Source organism: Oncorhynchus keta, unplaced genomic scaffold (assembly GCF_023373465.1).
Source record: "Oncorhynchus keta strain PuntledgeMale-10-30-2019 unplaced genomic scaffold, Oket_V2 Un_contig_3930_pilon_pilon, whole genome shotgun sequence".
In the NCBI taxonomy this organism is placed as follows: Eukaryota; Metazoa; Chordata; class Actinopteri; order Salmoniformes; family Salmonidae; genus Oncorhynchus; species Oncorhynchus keta.
This window is the reverse complement of record NW_026287508.1, coordinates 33086-52500: the sequence shown is the minus strand read 5'-3', so window position 1 is coordinate 52500 and position 19415 is coordinate 33086. Positions and strand designations below refer to the sequence as shown.

General features: G+C 43.2%; 1 protein-coding gene across 1 annotated transcript; it reads left to right on the top strand.

Annotated features, from left to right (window-relative positions):
* Positions 1–3554: 3554 nt before the first annotated feature.
* LOC127924299 (probable E3 ubiquitin-protein ligase HERC1) lies at positions 3555–19259 on the top strand. The gene is made up of 6 exons (XM_052508908.1): positions 3555–3676; positions 12145–12265; positions 12774–13011; positions 13315–13499; positions 18499–18654; positions 19114–19259. Exons 2-6 carry the CDS (start codon positions 12178–12180, stop codon positions 19242–19244), a joined length of 798 nt encoding a protein of 265 aa, XP_052364868.1. The 5' UTR covers positions 3555–3676; positions 12145–12177; the 3' UTR covers positions 19245–19259.
* The last annotated feature ends 156 nt before the right edge of the window (positions 19260–19415 follow it).

Below are 19415 nucleotides of genomic sequence, written 5' to 3'. Positions count from 1 at the left end.
ACAGCAGAACAGGGCTGGAGAACCATAGGGAGTCAAAGGATGGTCATATATCAACAACAGAACAGAGGGAAGAGAAGATAGAGAACCATCCTGGTCATATATCAACAACAGAACTGGAGGGGAGTGAGAAAGAACAGCATCCAGGTCCCTGCCTTGTGAGTAGGGGGAAGGTGAGAGTGGTCATAGATCAACAACAGAACAGGGCTGAGAACCATCCTGGTCATAGATCAACAACAGAACAGAGGTAGGTGAAGGGGAACCATCCTGGGATCATAGATCAACAACAGAACAGAGGTGAGAGCCATCCTGGTCATATCATCAACAACAGAAGTTCCAGAGGTGAGAACCATCCCTGGTCATAGATCAACAACAGAACAGACAGGCTGAGGTACGCTAGAACCATCCTGGTCATATATCAACAACAGAACAGTACTGCTAAAGTAGGCTGAGAACCATCCTGGTCATAGATCAACAACAGAACAGGGCTAGAAAGGAAATCCAGACTCACAATGGTCAGCTAGTAGATCAAACAAATCAAACCGTTGTACTGTAATGAAATGAAAATGTGATACTGAGATTGACCAAAATCCTGGTCGATTGTTGAGTTCTATTCAGTAGAACAGAACAGGGCTGTTAAACCATAGCTGGCTGGTCAGTGAGATAATCAACAACAGAACAAAGACAGCTATGTAGCTAGCTAACCTGAACTCAAGTCGTGTTGTCACTACAGTGATGCAATCTGTGTGCGTTAGCTACAGCTCCTAGATCAACAACAGAACAGGGCTGAGAACCATCCTGGTCATAGATCAACAACAGAACAGAGCTGAGAACCATCCTGGTCATAGATCAACAACAGAACAGGGCTGAGAACCATCCTGGTCATATATCAACAACAGAACAGGGCTGAGAACCATCCTGGTCATAGATCAACAACAGAACAGGGCTGAGAACCATCCTGGTCATAGATCAACAACAGAACAGGGCTGAGAACCATCCTGGTCATAGATCAACAACAGAACAGGGCTGAGAACCATCCTGGTCATATATCAACAACAGAACAGGGCTGAGGTGAGAACCATCCTGGTCATAGATCAACAACAGAACAGGGCTGAGAACCATCCTGGTCATATATCAACAACAGAACAGAGGTGAGAACCATCCTGGTCATAGATCAACAACAGAACAGGGCTGAGAACCATCCTGGTCATAGATCAACAACAGAACAGGGCTGAGAACCATCCTGGTCATAGATCAACAACAGAACAGGGCTGAGAACCATCCTGGTCATAGATCAACAACAGAACAGGGCTGAGAACCATCCTGGTCATATATCAACAACAGAACAGGGCTGAGGTGAGAACCATCCTGGTCATAGATCAACAACAGAACAGGGCTGAGAACCATCCTGGTCATATATCAACAACAGAACAGGGCTGAGAACCATCCTGGTCATAGATCAACAACAGAACAGAGGTGAGAACCATCCTGGTCATAGATCAACAACAGAACAGGGCTGAGAACCATCCTGGTCATAGATCAACAGGGCAGAACCATCCAGGTCATAGATCAACAACAGAACAGGGCTGAGAACCATCCTGGTCATATATCAACAACAGAACAGGGCTGGTCCTGGTCAATGAGAACCATCAGGGTGGTCATAATGTCAACAACAGAACAGGGCTGTTACAGAACCATCCTGGTCATAGATGTGGAACAGAACAGGGCTGAGAACCATCCTGGTCATAGATCAACATAACAGGGCTGATCCATCCACAAGACAGAACAGGGGTTACAGTATAGATCAACAACAGAACAGGGCTGAGAACCGGTATCCTGGTCATGAGAACAGAACATCCAATGGGTCATAGATCAACAACAGAACAGGGCTGAGAACCATCCTGGTCATAGATCAACAACAGAACAGGGCTGATCCATCCTGGTCATAGATCAACAACAGAACAGGGCTGACCATCCTGAGTCAATGTCAAATATACAGGGTGAGAACATGAGTCATAGTCAAGAACAGAACAGGGTGAGGTGAGAACCATATGGTCTATAGATCAACAACAGAACAGGGCTGAGAACCATCCTGGTCATAGATCAACAACAGAACAGGGCTGAGAACTATATATCAGAACAGGGCTGAGGTGAGAACCATCCTGGTCATGATCAACAACAGAACAGGGCTGAGAACCATCCTGGTCAATGTGGACAACAGAACAGGGCTATTAACCATCCTGGTGATAGAGTCAATGAACAGGGCTGAGAACCATCCTGCTATATATCAACAACACAGAGCTGAGAACCATCCTGGTCAACTAGAACTATCAATTCACAACAGAACAGGGCTGAGAACCATCCTGGTCATAGATACAGAACAGAGGCTCCTGGTCATATATCAACAACAGAACAGAGCTGAGAACCATCCTGGTCAACAGAACTGGGAGACCATCATGGTCATATATCAACAACAGAACAGAGCTGAGAACCATCCAATGGTCATATATCAACAACAGAACAGGGCTGTTAACCATCCTGGTCAATGTGAGGCTATATACAACAGTACAGAACAGGGCTGGAGGTTATAACCATCCTGGTCATAGATCAACAACAGAACAGGGCTGAGGTCCTGGTCAATAGTGGAGAACCATCCATGGTCATAGATCATAACAGAACAGGGCTGAGAACCATCCTGGTCATATATCAGGGGTACAACAGAACAGAGTCAATGTGGAGAACCATCCTGGTCATATATCAACAACAGAACAGGGCTGAGAACCATCCTGGTCATAGATCAACAACAGAACAGGGCTGAAACCATCCTGGTCATATATCAACAACAGAACAGGGCTGAGAACAATCCTGGAGATTATAGAACCATCCTGGTCATATATATCAACAGTGGACATATACAGGGCTACAGAGGTGAGAACCATCCTGGTCATATATCAACAACAGAGACCATCCTGGTCATTCACAACAGAACAGGGCTGAGGCTAAACCATCCTGGTCATAGATCAGACAACAGAACAGGGCTGAGAACCATCCTGGTCATAGATCAACAACAGAACAGGGCTGAGAACCATCCTGGTCATAGATCAACAACAGAACAGGGCTGACAGGTCATATATCAACAACAGAACAGAACCATCCTGGTCATAGATCAACAACAGAACAGGAGCTGAGAACAGATCCAGAGTCAATGAGGACAACAGAACAGAGCTGAGAACCATCAACAGAGTCAAAGTGGAGGCATATACAGGGCTGAGAACCATACAGAGTCAATGTGGAGGCATATACAGGGTATTACGGTACAGAGTCAATGTGGAGACTATATACAGAACAGGTGTTACGGTACAGAGTCAATGTCAAGAACAGAACAGGGTGTTACGGTACAGAGTCATCTAGGACTAATGTGTGTCAATGTTTTCTCCAGCTGCGTCTGGAGGCTCTACACCAGATCGTGGTGCTGATCTCTGGGATGGAGGAGAAGAGTAGCCAGGCTGCAGGAGGTGGTGGGAGCGGACCAGGAAGTCGACCCAGCCCTAGCGTCGCTTCCAGTCCACCTCCCTCCTGACCTCCGTCAGGTTACAGTTCCTGGCTGGATGTTTCCTGGTCTAGGGACTGTGGGCACCGGGGACTGAAGGGAGAGAATGTCCAGCTACACCACTACCAGGTACGGGGACTAGGGAGAGAGTGTTCAGGTACGGGGGACTAGGGAGAGAGTGTTCAGGTACGGGGACGAGGAGAGAGTGTTCAGGTACAACGCACCAGGGGAGGGACTAGGGAGAGAGTGTTCAGGTACAACGCTACCAGGTACAGGGAGGGACTAGGGAGAGAGTGTTCAGGTACAACGCTACCAGGTAACAGGGACTAGGGAGAGAGAGAGTGGTTCAGGTACGGGGACGAGGGAGAGAGTGTTCAGGTACAACGCTCAGGTACGGGGGGACTAGGGAGAGAGTGTTCAGGTACAACGCTACCAGGTACGGGGGACTAGGGAGAGAGTGTTCAGGTTACAGGTACAACAGACTAGGGACTACAACGCTACCAGGAGAGGGAGTGTTCAGGTACAACGCTACCAGGTCGGGAGGGACTAGGAGAGAGTGTTCAGGTACAACGCTCCAGCTGGGGAGGGACTAGGGAGAGAGTGTTCAGGTACAACGGGACGGGAGGACTAGGGAGAGAGTGTTCAGGTCACAACGCTACCAGACGGGGGGACTAGGGAGAGAGTGTTCAGGTACAACGCTACCAGGGGGAGGGACTAGGGAGAGAGTGTTCAGGTACAACGCTACCAGGTACAGGAGGGACTAGGGAGAGAGTGTTCAGGTTCAACGCTACCAGGTACGGGGGACTAGGAGAGACCATCCAGGTACAGGTCTAGGGAGAGAGTGTTCAACAACAGAGGTATGGGGGGGACTAGGGAGAGAGTGTTCAGGTACACCACTACCAGGTATGATGTTACCAGTGGTATATTAACATGATGTTACCAGTGGTATATTACCAGTGGTATATTAACATGATGTTACCAGTGGTATATTAACATGATGTTACCAGTGGTATATTAACATGATGTTACCAGTGGTATATTACCATGATGTTACCAGTGGTATATTAAAATTATGTTACCAGTGGTATATTACCATGATGTTACCAGTGGTATATTAACATGATACCAGTTATATTACCATGATGTTACCAGTGGTATATTAACATGATGTTACCAGTGGTATATTAACATGATGTTACCAGTGGTATATTAACATGATGTTACCAGTGGTATATTAACATGATGTTACCAGTGGTATATTAACATGATGTTACCAGTGGTATATTACCATGATATTAACAGTGGTATATTAACATGATGTTACCAGTGGTATATTAACCATGATGTTACCAGTGGTATATTAACATGATGTTACCAGTGGTATATTAACATGATGTTACCAGTGGTATATTACATGATGTTACCAGTGGTATATTAACATGATGTTACCAGTGGTATATACCAGTGGTATATTACCATGATGTTACCAGTGGTATATTAACATGATATTACCAGTGGTATATTAACATGATGTTACCAGTGGTATATTACCATGATGTTACCAGTGGTATATTACCAGTATATATTAACATGATGTTACCAGTGGTATATTAACATGATGTTACCAGTGGTATATTAACATGATGTTACCAGTGGTATATTAACATGATGTTACCAGTGGTATATTAACATGATGTTACCAGTGGTATATTAACATGATGTTACCAGTGGTATATTACCAGTGGTATATGTTACCAGTGGTATATTAACATGATGTTACCAGTGGTATATTACCATGATGTTACCAGTGGTATATTAACATGATGTTACCAGTGGTATATTAACATGATGTTACCAGTGGTATATTAACATGATGTTACCAGTGGTATATTAACATGATATTACCAGTGGTATATTAACATGATGTTACCAGTGGTATATTAACATGTTACCAGTGGTATATTAACATGATGTTACTAGTGGTATATTAACATGATGTTACTAGTGGTATATTAACATGATGTTACCAGTGGTATATTACCATGATGTTACCAGTGGTATATTACCAGTGGTATATTAACATGATGTTACCAGTGGTATATTACCATGATGTTACCAGTGGTATATTAACATGATGTTACCAGTGGTATATTAACATGATGTTACCAGTGGTATATTAACATGATGTTACCAGTGGTATATTAACATGATATTACCAGTGGTATATTAACATGATGTTACCAGTGGTATATTAACATGTTACCAGTGGTATATTAACATGATGTTACTAGTGGTATATTAACATGATGTTACTAGTGGTATATTAACATGATGTTACTAGTGCTATATTAACATGATGTTACCAGTGGTATATTACCAGTGGTATATTAACATGATGTTACTAGTGGTATATTAACATGATGTTACCAGTGGTATATTAACATGATGTTACCAGTGGTATATTAACATTATGTTACCAGTGGTATATTAACATGATGTTACCAGTGGTATATTAACATGATGTTACCAGTGGTATATTAACATGATGTTACCAGTGGTATATTAACATGATGTTACCAGTGGTATATTAACATGTTACCAGTGGTATATTAACATGATGTTACCAGTGGTATATTAACATGATTACCACATGATGTTACCAGTGGTATATTACCAGTGGTATATTACCATGATACCAGTGGTATATTACCATGATGTTACCAGTGGTATATTACCAGTGGTATATTAACATGATGTTACCAGTGGTATATTAACATGATGTTACCAGTGGTATATTACCAGATGGTATATTAACATGATGTTACCAGTGGTATATTAACATGTTACCAGTGGTATATTAACATGATGTTACCAGTGGTATATTACCATGATGTTACCAGTGGTATAATAACATGATGTTACCAGTGGTATATTAACATGATGTTACCAGTGGTATATTAACATGATGTTACCAGTGGTATATTAACATGATGTTACCAGTGGTATATTAACATGATGTTACCAGTGGTATATTAACATGATGTTACCAGTGGTATATTAACATGATGTTACCAGTGGTATATTAACATGATGTTACCAGTGGTATATTAACATGATGTTACCAGTGGTATATTAACATGATGTTACCAGTGGTATATTAACATGATGTTACCAGTGGTATATTAACATGATGTTACCAGTGGTATATTACCATGATGTTACCAGTGGTATATTAACATGATGTTACCAGTGGTATATTAACATGATGTTACCAGTGGTATATTACCATGATGTTACCAGTGGTATATTACCATGATGTTACCAGTGGTATATTAACATGATACCAGTGGTATATTAACATGATGTTACCAGTGGTATATTAACATGATGTTACCAGTGGTATATTAACATGATGTTACCAGTGGTATATTAACATGATGTTACCAGTGGTATATTAACATGATGTTACCAGTGGTATATTAACATGATGTTTGTTACCAGTGGTATATTAACATGATGTTACCAGTGGTATATTAACATGATGTTACCAGTGGTATATTACCATGATGTTACCAGTGGTATATTAACATGATGTTACCAGTGGTATATTACCAGTGGTATATTAACATGATGTTACCAGTGGTATATTAACATGATGTTACCAGTGGTATATTAACATGATGTTACCAGTGGTATATTAACATGATGTTACCAGTGGTATATTAACATGATGTTACCAGTGGTATATTACCATGATGTTACCAGTGGTATATTAACATGATGTTACCAGTGGTATATTAACATGATGTTACCAGTGGTATATTAACATGATGTTACCAGTGGTATATTAACATGATGTTACCAGTGGTATATTACCATGATGTTACCAGTGGTATATTACCAGTGGTATATTAACATGATGTTACCAGTGGTATATTACCATGATGTTACCAGTGGTATATTAACATGATGTTACCAGTGGTATATTAACATGATGTTACCAGTGGTATATTAACATGATGTTACCAGTGGTATATTAACATGATGTTACCAGTGGTATATTACCATGATGTTACCAGTGGTATATTACCAGTGGTATATTACCATGATGTTACCAGTGGTATATTAACATGATGTTACCAGTGGTATATTAACATGATGTTACCAGTGGTATATTAACATGATGTTACCAGTGGTATATTAACATGATGTTACCAGTGGTATATTAACATGATGTTACCAGTGGTATATTAACATGATGTTACTAGTGGTATATTAACATGATGTTACTAGTGGTATATTAACATGATGTTACCAGTGGTATATTAACATGATGTTACCAGTGGTATATTAACATGATGTTACCAGTGGTATATTAACATGATGTTACCAGTGGTATATTACCAGTGGTATATTAACATGATGTTACCAGTGGTATATTACCATGATGTTACCAGTGGTATATTAACATGATGTTACCAGTGGTATATTAACATGATGTTACCAGTGGTATATTAACATGATGTTACCAGTGGTATATTAACATGATGTTACCAGTGGTATATTAACATGATATTACCAGTGGTATATTAACATGATGTTACCAGTGGTATATTAACATGTTACCAGTGGTATATTAACATGATGTTACCAGTGGTATATTAACATGATGTTACTAGTGGTATATTAACATGATGTTACCAGTGGTATATTAACATGATGTTACCAGTGGTATATTAACATGATGTTACTAGTGGTATATTAACATGATGTTACCAGTGGTATATTAACATGATGTTACCAGTGGTATATTACCAGTGGTATATTAACATGATGTTACCAGTAGTATATTAACATGATGTTACCAGTGGTATATTAACATGATGTTACCAGTGGTATATTAACATTATGTTACCAGTGGTATATTAACATGATGTTACCAGTGGTATATTAACATGATATTACCAGTGGTATATTAACATGATGTTACCAGTGGTATATTAACATGTTACCAGTGGTATATTAACATGATGTTACCAGTGGTATATTAACATGATGTTACCAGTGGTATATTAACATGATGTTACCAGTGGTATATTACCAGTGGTATATTACCATGATGTTACCAGTGGTATATTACCATGATGTTACCAGTGGTATATTACCAGTGGTATATTACCATGATGTTACCAGTGGTATATTACCATGATGTTACCAGTGGTATATTACCAGTGGTATATTACCATGATGTTACCAGTGGTATATTAACATGTTACCAGTGGTATATTAACATGATGTTACCAGTGGTATATTACCATGATGTTACCAGTGGTATAATAACATGATGTTACCAGTGGTATATTAACATGATGTTACCAGTGGTATATTAACATGATGTTACCAGTGGTATATTACCATGATGTTACCAGTGGTATATTAACATGATGTTACCAGTGGTATATTAACATGATGTTACCAGTGGTATATTACCATGATGTTACCAGTGGTATATTACCATGATGTTACCAGTGGTATATTAACATGATGTTACCAGTGGTATATTAACATGATGTTACCAGTGGTATATTAACATGATGTTACCAGTGGTATATTAACATGATGTTACCAGTGGTATATTAACATGTTACCAGTGGTATATTAACATGATGTTACCAGTGGTATATTACCATGATGTTACCAGTGGTATATTACCATGATGTTACCAGTGGTATATTAACATGATGTTACCAGTGGTATATTAACATGATGTTACCAGTGGTATATTAACATGATGTTACCAGTGGTATATTAACATGATGTTACCAGTGGTATATTAACATGATGTTACCAGTGGTATATTAACATGATGTTACCAGTGGTATATTAACATGATGTTACCAGTGGTATATTAACATGATGTTACCAGTGGTATATTAACATGATGTTACCAGTGGTATATTACCATGATGTTACCAGTGGTATATTAACATGATGTTACCAGTGGTATATTACCAGTGGTATATTACCATGATGTTACCAGTGGTATATTAACATGATGTTACCAGTGGTATATTAACATGATGTTACCAGTGGTATATTACCATGATGTTACCAGTGGTATATTACCATGATGTTACCAGTGGTATATTAACATGATGTTACCAGTGGTATATTAACATGATGTTACCAGTGTATATTACCATGATGTTACCAGTGTCCTAATGATGTTGTGTTGGTTCAGGACAGGATGTGTCTGTCTCCTAATGTTGGTTCAGGACAGGATGTGTCTGTCTCCTAATGATGTTGTGTTGGTTCAGGACAGGATGTGTCTGTCTCCTAATGATGGTTCAGGACAGGATGTGTCTGTCTCCTAATGTTGGTTCAGGACAGGATGTGTCTGTCTCCTAATGATGTTGTGTTGGTTCAGGACAGGATGTGTCTGTCTCCTAATGATGGTTCAGGACAGGATGTGTCTGTCTCCTAATGATGTTGTGTTGGTTCAGGACAGGATGTGTCTGTCTCCTAATGATGGTTCAGGACAGGATGTGTCTGTCTCAATGATGGTTCAGGACAGGATGTGTCTGTCTCCTAATGATGGTTCAGGACAGGATGTGTCTGTCTCCTAATGTTGGTTCAGGACAGGATGTGTCTGTCTCCTAATGATGGTTCAGGACAGGATGTGTCTGTCTCCTAATGATGTTGTGTTGGTTCAGGACAGGATGTGTCTGTCTCCTAATGATGTTGTTGGTTCAGGACAGGATGTGTCTGTCTCCTAATGATGGTTCAGGACAGGATGTGTCTGTCTCCTAATGATGTTGTGTGGGTTCAGGACAGGATGTGTCTGTCTCCTAATGATGTTGTTGGTTCAGGACAGGATGTGTCTGTCTCCTAATGATGTTGTGTTGGTTCAGGACAGGATGTGTCTGTCTCCTAATGATGTTGTGTTGGTTCAGGACAGGATGTGTCTGTCTCCTAATGATGTTGTTTGGGTTCAGGACAGGATGTGTCTGTCTGTCTCCTAATGATGTTGTTGGTTCAGGACAGGATGTGTCTGTCTCCTAATGATGGTTCAGGACAGGATGTGTCTGTCTGTCTCCTAATGATGTTGTTGGTTCAGGACAGGATGTGTCTGTCTCCTAATGATGTTGTTGGTTCAGGACAGGATGTGTCTGTCTCCTAATGATGTTGTGTTGGTTCAGGACAGGATGTGTCTGTCTCCTAATGATGTTGTGTGGGTTCAGGACAGGATGTGTCTGTCTCCTAATGATGTTGTGTGGGTTCAGGACAGGATGTGTCTGTCTCCTAATGATGTTGTGTGGGTTCAGGACAGGATGTGTCTGTCTCCTAATGATGTTGTGTTGGTTCAGGACAGGATGTGTCTGTCTCCTAATGATGTTGTGTGGGTTCAGGACAGGATGTGTCTGTCTCCTAATGATGTTGTGTGGTTCAGGACAGGATGTGTCTGTCTCCTAATGATGTTGTGTGGTTCAGGACAGGATGTGTCTGTCTCCTAATGATGTTGTGTGGTTCAGGACAGGATGTGTCCTTCTGTGGCTCAGTTTGTAGAGCATGGCGCTTGTAACGCAGGGTAGTGTCTCGATTCCCGGGAATGAGGTTGCACACATGACTGTAAGTGCTCTGTCGTCAGCTAAATGGCATATATTATATTATTATTATGTGTCTGTCTGCTAATGATGTTGTGTGGGTTCAGGACAGGATGTGTCTGTCTCCTAATGATGTTGTGTTGGTTCAGGACAGGATGTGTCTGTCTCCTAATGATGTTGTTGGTTCAGGACAGGATGTGTCTGTCTCCTAATGATGTTGTTGGTTCAGGACAGGATGTGTCTGTCTCCTAATGATGTTGTTGGTTCAGGACAGGATGTGTCTGTCTCCTAATGATGTTGTTGGTTCAGGACAGGATGTGTCTGTCTCCTAATGATGTTGTTGGTTCAGGACAGGATGTGTCTGTCTCCTAATGATGTTGTGTTGGTTCAGGACAGGATGTGTCTGTCTCCTAATGATGTTGTGTGGGTTCAGGACAGGATGTGTCTGTCTCCTAATGATGTTGTGTGGGTTCAGGACAGGATGTGTCTGTCTCCTAATGATGTTGTTGGTTCAGGACAGGATGTGTCTGTCTCCTAATGATGGTTCAGGACAGGATGTGTCTGTCTCCTAATGATGTTGTGTGGTTCAGGACAGGATGTGTCTGTCTCCTAATGATGTTGTGTGGGTTCAGGACAGGATGTGTCTGTCTCCTAATGATGTTGTGTGGGTTCAGGACAGGATGTGTCTGTCTCCTAATGATGTTGTGTGGTTCAGGACAGGATGTGGTCCTTCTGTGGCTCAGTTGGTAGAGCATGTGTCGCCAGGGTATGTTGGTTCGTTCCCGGGACCACCCATACGTAGAATGTATGCACATGACTGTAAGTCTTTGGATAAAGGATGCGTCAGTCTAAATGGCATATATTATATTATTATTATGTGTCTGTCTCCTAATGATGTTGTGTTGGTTCAGGACAGGAAGTGTCTGTCTCCTAATGATGTTGTTGGTTCAGGACAGGATGTGTCTGTCTCCTAATGATGTTGTGTGGGTTCAGGACGGTGTTAACGCAGCCAAGCGGAGCCTGCAGATGGACATCCAGACAGCCGTGCATAAGATCTACCAGCAGCTGTCTGTCACTCTGGAGAGAGCCCTGCAGGCCAACAAGCATCACATAGGTGAACATCACGTCATTACAAAGCAGGGTTCTTCTATACAGGTCCTGGAGAACAACTGTGTGCGCAGGCTTTCGGTCCAGCCCTGCAGTTTTTTTTTTTTTATTTTTTATTTTTTTATATATATATATTTTTTTTACACCTTTATTTAACCAGGCAAGTCAGTTAAGAACATATTCTTATTTTCAATGACGGCCTGGGAACAGTGGGTTCAGGGGGCAGAACGACAGATTTGTACCTTGTCAGCTCGGGGGTTTGAACTCGCCGCCCCAGTTTACTGCCGCAGTAAACACAGCAAGTCTGCGCAGCCAGTAGTTCTTCAGGACGTAGTTGAAGACCACCGCTATAGAGTAACTCCCCTTTTCCTCGTTTGCCTCTCACCGTCGTCTCCCTCTCTCTCCCCCGTCCCGATGCGGAAAGACACATTTCAGTTGACCCCATTCAGTTGGACAACTGACTCGGTATCTCCCCCCCCCCCTCTTTTTTTCTCACCCCCTTTCCCTCGTTCCAGAGGCCCAGCAGCGCCTCCTGCTGGTGACAGTGTTTGCCCTGAGCGTGCGTTACCAGTCTGTGGACGTGTCCCTGGCCATATCCAGTGGCCTCCTCAATGTGCTGTCACAGCTGTGTGGCACAGAAACCCTGCTGGGACAACCACTCCAGCTGCTACAGAAACCAGGGGTGTCTCAGCTCAGCACTGCCCTGAAGGTGGCCTCCACACGACTACTGCAGATACTGGCCATCAGCACCGGGTAAGACAGGGCTCTCTGCACTAACAAAACTGTTCATCTATGTTACGTATTTGTGTGTCGTCAGATGCGTCGTGTCTGGTTTATCTATAGGGCCGGTTTCCCGGGTCCAGATGAAGCCTATTCCTGGATTAAAAAAGGACTTTCAATATGACATTGTCCTTCGAGTATGATTCTTAGTCCTGTAGGGGGCGCAATCATGAAACCCCTACACAGAAAGACTGTTGATGCATGTTTCTGTCTCTGTGTGACTGACTTGTCTCTGTGTCTCCGTGTCTCTGTGTCTCCGTGTCTCTGTGTCTCCAGGACGTACGCAGACAAGCTAGGACCCAAGGTGGTCCAGTCCCTGTTGGACTTGCTGTGTAGCCAGCTGAAGAACCTTCTGTCCCAGGCAGGAGTCAGCCTGCTCACTGCCGACCCGGGGAAGAACCAGGAGAACCAGGACAAGAAGTCTGAGGATGGAGCCGACCCAGAGAAGACAGACTTCAGAGGTGGGAGGAGGACTGTGTGTCATGCAGCATTGACAGGAAGTCTCTTTGGATCAAGTAATAGTGCTATTTGAATGATGATTTAATACATTAGGAGGAGGATTGTCTGCCAGGATGGGTGGAAGAGTGATGGAAAGGTTACTAGTGATTTGGCTGACTGGAATCGGTTGATTGGCTTGATCGTTTTTTTTTTTTTTCAAATAGATTTTCCCCTGGAACTTCTAAAGTCAATACAGATGGTAGTGGTGAAGTGGCATAAAGATGGCCGCAATCAGACATGACGTCATTGTTTTGCAACAGCACCCTGGAGAGCTTCACTCTGTAATATGTTGTTGTTGTTGTTGTTGTTGTTGGAGTGGAAACAGCACCCTGTAGAGCTTCACTCTGTAATATGTTGTTGTTGTTGTTGGAGTGGAAACAGCACCCTGTAGAGCTTCACTCTGTAATATGTTGTTGTTGTTGGAGTGGAAACAGCACCCTGTAGAGCTTCACTCTGTAATATGTTGTTGTTGTTGTGGAAACAGCACCCTGTAGAGCTTCACTCTGTAATATGTTTGTTGTTGTTGTTGTTGTTGTTGTGGAAACAGCACCCTGTAGAGCTTCACTCTGTAATATGTTGTTGTTGTTGGAGTGGAAACAGCACCCTGTAGAGCTTCACTCTGTAATATGTTGTTGTTGTTGTTGGAGTGGAAACAGCACCCTGTAGAGCTTCACTCTGTAATATGTTACATTTACATTTAAGTTGGATTTAGGAAACAGCACCTTATCCAGAGCGACTTACAAATTTATTGTTACACCTTATGACAACCAGTGGAACAGCCACTTGCATCTGTTTGTTGTTGTTGGGGTGAAACAGCACCCTGTAGAGCTTCACCCTGTAATAGGTATTGTTGAAGTTGGGTTTCAGGTGTCTCACTCTGAATATGTTGATTGACTGTTGTTGGCGTGGAAGTTTGTTCCACCCTGGGGAGCCACTCTGTAATATGTTTTGACTTGGGCTGGAAACAGCAACTGTACTTCACTCAGTGGTAGGGAGGCGAAACAGGCCAGAGGTGGATGAATATGTTGTGCCCTTGTTTGGGTGGAAGGGCCTGAGCAGAGCCTGGAGGTATGTGAGGTGCCGTTCACAGCTCCGTACACCATGGTCTTGTGTTGGATGCGAAACAGCACCCAGTGGAGAGGAGCGGGGTGACGTGTAAGAACTTGGGAAGGTTGAAACAGCACCCTGGGCTGCACTTCTGGATAGTTGTAGGGTTTAATGGCACAAGCAGGGAGCCAGCCAACAGCGAGTTCAGTAATATGTTGTTGATGACAAGTGCCTGGAGTGGACCTGCGCCGAGCTTCCTGTGTAATATGTTGTTGTTGGATGTTGTAGAGCAGCACCTGTAGAGCTTCACTCTGTAATATGATGTTAGTTGAGAAACGCACCCTGTAGGGTGTTGTAGGATACGCCAAGGTTCTTAGTTGGGAGGAAACAATGGAGTTGTCAACCGTGATAAGATCATGGAACGGGCAGTCCTGGGAGGAAGAGGAGCTCCGTAATTGTTGTTCAGTTGAGGTGGTGATCCGTCAGCCACACTGAATATGTCTGCCAGACATGTTGAGATGCGAAACGCCACCTGGTCATCAGTAGGGGGAAAGGAGAAGATTAATTGTTGTGTTGTCTGCATAGCAATGATAGGAGAGACCATGTGAGGTTCACTCTGTAATATGTGACTTGGTGTATAGCGAGAAACAGCACCCTGTAGAGGCACTCTGAAAGAGCCCCTGGGGACACCAGTGGTGAGTTGGAGTGAAACAGCACCTGCCAGAGCCACCTGTAAGCGACCTGTCAGGTAGGAGTGGAAACAGCACCCGTGGCTTCACTCTGTAATATGTTGGAGTTGGGTGGAAACAGGACCTGTTGGTTCACTCTGTAATATGGCAGCCGATGGTCTAGAAGGATGACCCAGAGGAGAGCTTCACTTGTAATATGTGTTGTTGTTGGAGTGAAACAGCACCCTGAGAGTCTTCAGTTGAATAGTCTTGAAACCTGACTGATTTGGATCAAAAGCATTCTGAGAGCTTCACTCTGTATATGTTGGTAGAGCTGGCCAGCAGGACGGCACGCTCAAGAGTTTTGGAGTGGAAAGAGAGGGATACTGGTCTGTAGTTGTTCACTCTGAATATGTTGTTTTTTTCAGAAGGGGTGCAACAGCACCTTGAAGACATCTGGAGGGACGTCCAGCGGTCAGGGATGAGTTGATGAGCGAGGTGAGGTAAGGGAGAAGGTCTCCGGAAATGGTCTGGAGAAGAGAGGAGGGGATAGGGTCAAGCGGGCAGGTTGTTGGGCCCCCTGTAGAGCTTCACTCTGTAATATCTGGAGAGAGAGGGAGAAAGAGGTCAGAGCATAGGGTCACTCTGTAATATGAGCAGAACCAGCGGTGTCGTTTGACAGCAAAGGATCGGATGTCATCGACCTTCACTTTCAAAATGGTTGTTGTTGGAAGTCATCTGCAGAGAGGGGTTTAGGAGGGAGGTGGGAGTCGGAGGATTCAGGAAGGAGGACCCTGGCAAAGAGCTTCACTCTGTTAATATGTGCTTGGAATTTAGAATGGTAGAAAGTGGCTTTACCCTGCAGAGACAGAGGAGTAAAATGTTGAGTGTTGGAGTGAAAGGATGCACCCAGGGATTAAAACGAGCCTCATTCTGTGCCCGGATATGTTCTGTGAGCTCGCAATGAGTGGTCAAGCCAGGACCGGGAGGGAGGACCGAGCCGGCCTGGAGGATAGGGGACATAGGGAGTCAAAGGATGCAGTAAGGGAGGAGAGGAGGGTTGAGGAGGCAGAATCAGGAGATAGGTTGGAGAAAGTTTGAGCAGAGGGAAGAGAAGATAGGATGGAAGAGGAAACAGCAGCCTGGGAGAGAGAGCGAAAAGTTGGGACTCTGATAATATAGGGGCAGTTGTGGGAAGTGTTGGATGAGAGCACCCTGGGAAAAGGATCACTAGTGTAATAGGTTGCAATGAGGTTAGTGGAAGAACAGCATCTAGTAAAGATGAGGTCAGCGTATTGCACTGCTTGTGATATGGTTGAGAGGGTGAGGTCAAGAGGAGAGCACCCTGAAAGAAGGAGGCAGAGAGGAATGAGTCAAAGGTAGACGTGGGGAGGTTAAACAGTCGAGCCCAGAACTGTGAGTTGTGAGCCGTCCTCAGGAAAGGAGCTTACAAGGCATCAAGCTCATTGATGAACTCTCCAGGAACCTGGAGGGCGATAAATGATAAGGATGTTAAGGTAAGTGAGCATCATCACTCTGAAAGGGCTGGTAACTGTGACAGCATGGAATTCAAAGGAGTTAGCAATAGACAGATGGGTAAGGGAGAAAGAGAGAAAGACCACTTGGGAGAGATGAGGATCCCAGTGCCACCACCCCGTACCAGAAGTCTGTTGTTGCGAGAACACGTGGGCGGACGAGGAGAGACAGTAGGAGTAGCAGTGTTATCTGTGGTGATCCATGTTTTAACGTCAGTGCCAAGAAGTCAAGGGACTGGAGGGAGGCATAGGCTGAGATGAATCTGCCTTGTTGTTGGCAGTTCCAGAGGCTAAAACCAAGACCTGGAACTCCACGTGGGAGACGCAGCTGGGACCACTTAGGGTGGGCAACGCGGCCATGTGGAGCGTTTGTATGATCTGTGCAGAGAGTGAAACAGGGATAGACAGACACATAGTTGACAGGCTACTGTTGGCAGAAAAGGCTACGCTAATGCAAGGAAATTGAATGACAAGCGGACTACACGTCTCGAATGTTCAGAAAGTTAACTTGGTGTTAAGCTATGGTGTTGTTGTTGGAGTGGAAACAGCACCCTGTAGAGCTTCACTCTGTAATATGTTGTTGTTGTTGTTGGAGTGGAAACAGCACCCTGTAGAGCTACACTCTGTAATATGTTGTTGTTGTTGTTGGAGTGGAAACAGCACCCTGTAGAGCTTCACTCTGTAATATGTTGTTGTTGTTGGAGTGGAAACAGCACCCTGTAGAGCTTCACTCTGTAATATGTTGTTGTTGTTGTTGGAGTGGAAACAGCACCCTGTAGAGCTTCACTCTGTAATATGTTGTTGTTGTGGAAACAGCACCTGTTGTAATGGTTGTTGGAGTGGAAACAGCACCCTGTAGAGCTTCACTCTGTAATATGTTGTTGTTGTTGTTGAGTGGAAACAGCACCCTGTAGAGCTTCACTCTGTAATATGTTGTTGTGTTGGAGTGGAAACAGCACCCTGTAGAGCTTCACTCTGTAATATGTTGTTGTTGTTGTTGTTAATATGGAGTGGAAACAGCACCCTGTAGAAAGCTTCACTCTGTAATATGTTGTTGTTGTTGGAGTGGAAACAGCACCCTGTAGAGCTTCACTCTGTAATATGTTGTTGTTGTTGTTGGAATATGTTGGGAACAGCACCCTGTAGAGCTTCACTCTGTAATATGATTGTAATATGTTGTTGTTGTTGTTGTTGTTTAAAACAGCACCCTGTAGAGCTTCACTCTGTAATATGTTGTTGTTGTTGTTGTTGGAGTGGAAACAGCACCCTGTAGAAAATATTGCTTCACTCTGTAATATGTTGTTGTTGTTGTTGTTGAGTGGAAACAGCACCCTGTAGAGCTTCACTCTGTAATATGTTGTTGGAGTGGAAACAGCACCCTGTAGAGCCTCACTCTGTAATATGTTGTTGTTCACTCTGTAGCTATGTTGTTGGTTGTGGAAACAGCACCCTGTAGAGCTTCACTCTGTAATATGTTGTTGTTGTTGGAGTGGAAACAGCACCCTGTAGAGCTTCACTCTGTAATATGTTGTTGTTGTTGGAGTGGAAACAGCACCCTGTAGAGCTTCACTCTGTAATATGTTGTTGTTGGAGTGGAAACAGCACCCTGTAGAGCTTCACTCTGTAATATGTTGTTGTTGTTGGAGTGGAAACAGCACCCTGTAGAGCTTCACTCTGTAATATGTTGTTGTTGTTGTTGATGTGTTCCATAGCCTTGGTGCGTAAGCAGCACACAGCAGAGCTTCACCTGGGAGACTTCCTGGTGTTCCTGAGGCGAGTCGTCTCCTCCAAGGCCATCCAATCCAAGATGTCTTCTCCAAAGTGGACAGAGGTGCTGCTCAACATCGCTGCACAGAAATGCTGCTCAGGTACGGTCCAATCAACTGTATTTGTACAGTTCAAATGCATTATGAAAATCGGCAGTCTGTACTTGTAAGTTTAGACTTTACATCGACTTCAATATGGGTTAAATATGCACCAGCACAGCCAACCATTTAATATACATCCTGACCGACTTCAGGTCAGAGGTAGTAAGGACATTTACACAAGCCTCCATTTTCACCAGTGTCTTCCTTTCGTTATGTTATTTCTGTCAAAGGTCAGGTCAAACGGATGAAGGTTTATTTGAATCGTGTCTTAGCCCGTTCATTAAACACTTTTTTAAAACTTTCAAACTCACACGAGTGCCTGGCTTTTGGGAATGTCTTAATGTCGCTTAGCACCTAATTTGCGTAATATTTGTTCCTTTTTTTTTTTTGCTTTTCAATGACACTTATTAACTTAATAATAACACTTAACAACACGTGTTATTGTTGTTTGTTATGTAGGAGTCCCTCTGGTGGGCAACCTGAGAACTCGTCTCCTGGCCCTTCATGTTCTGGAGGCTGTGCTGCCTGCCTGCGAGGCCAGTGTAGAGAACGACCAGATGACACAGGTACTGGAGCTGTATGCAGAGTGAAGCCTCTCAAAATTGACCCACTAGTGAGGTCCTAATAGGAGGATATGATGAGGTAGCTGGTAAAAGGTGAGGTCCTAATAAGAGGATATGATGAGGTAGCTGGTAAAAGGTGAGGACCTAATAAGAGGTTATGATGAGGTAGCTGGTAAAAGGTGAGGACCTAATAAGAGG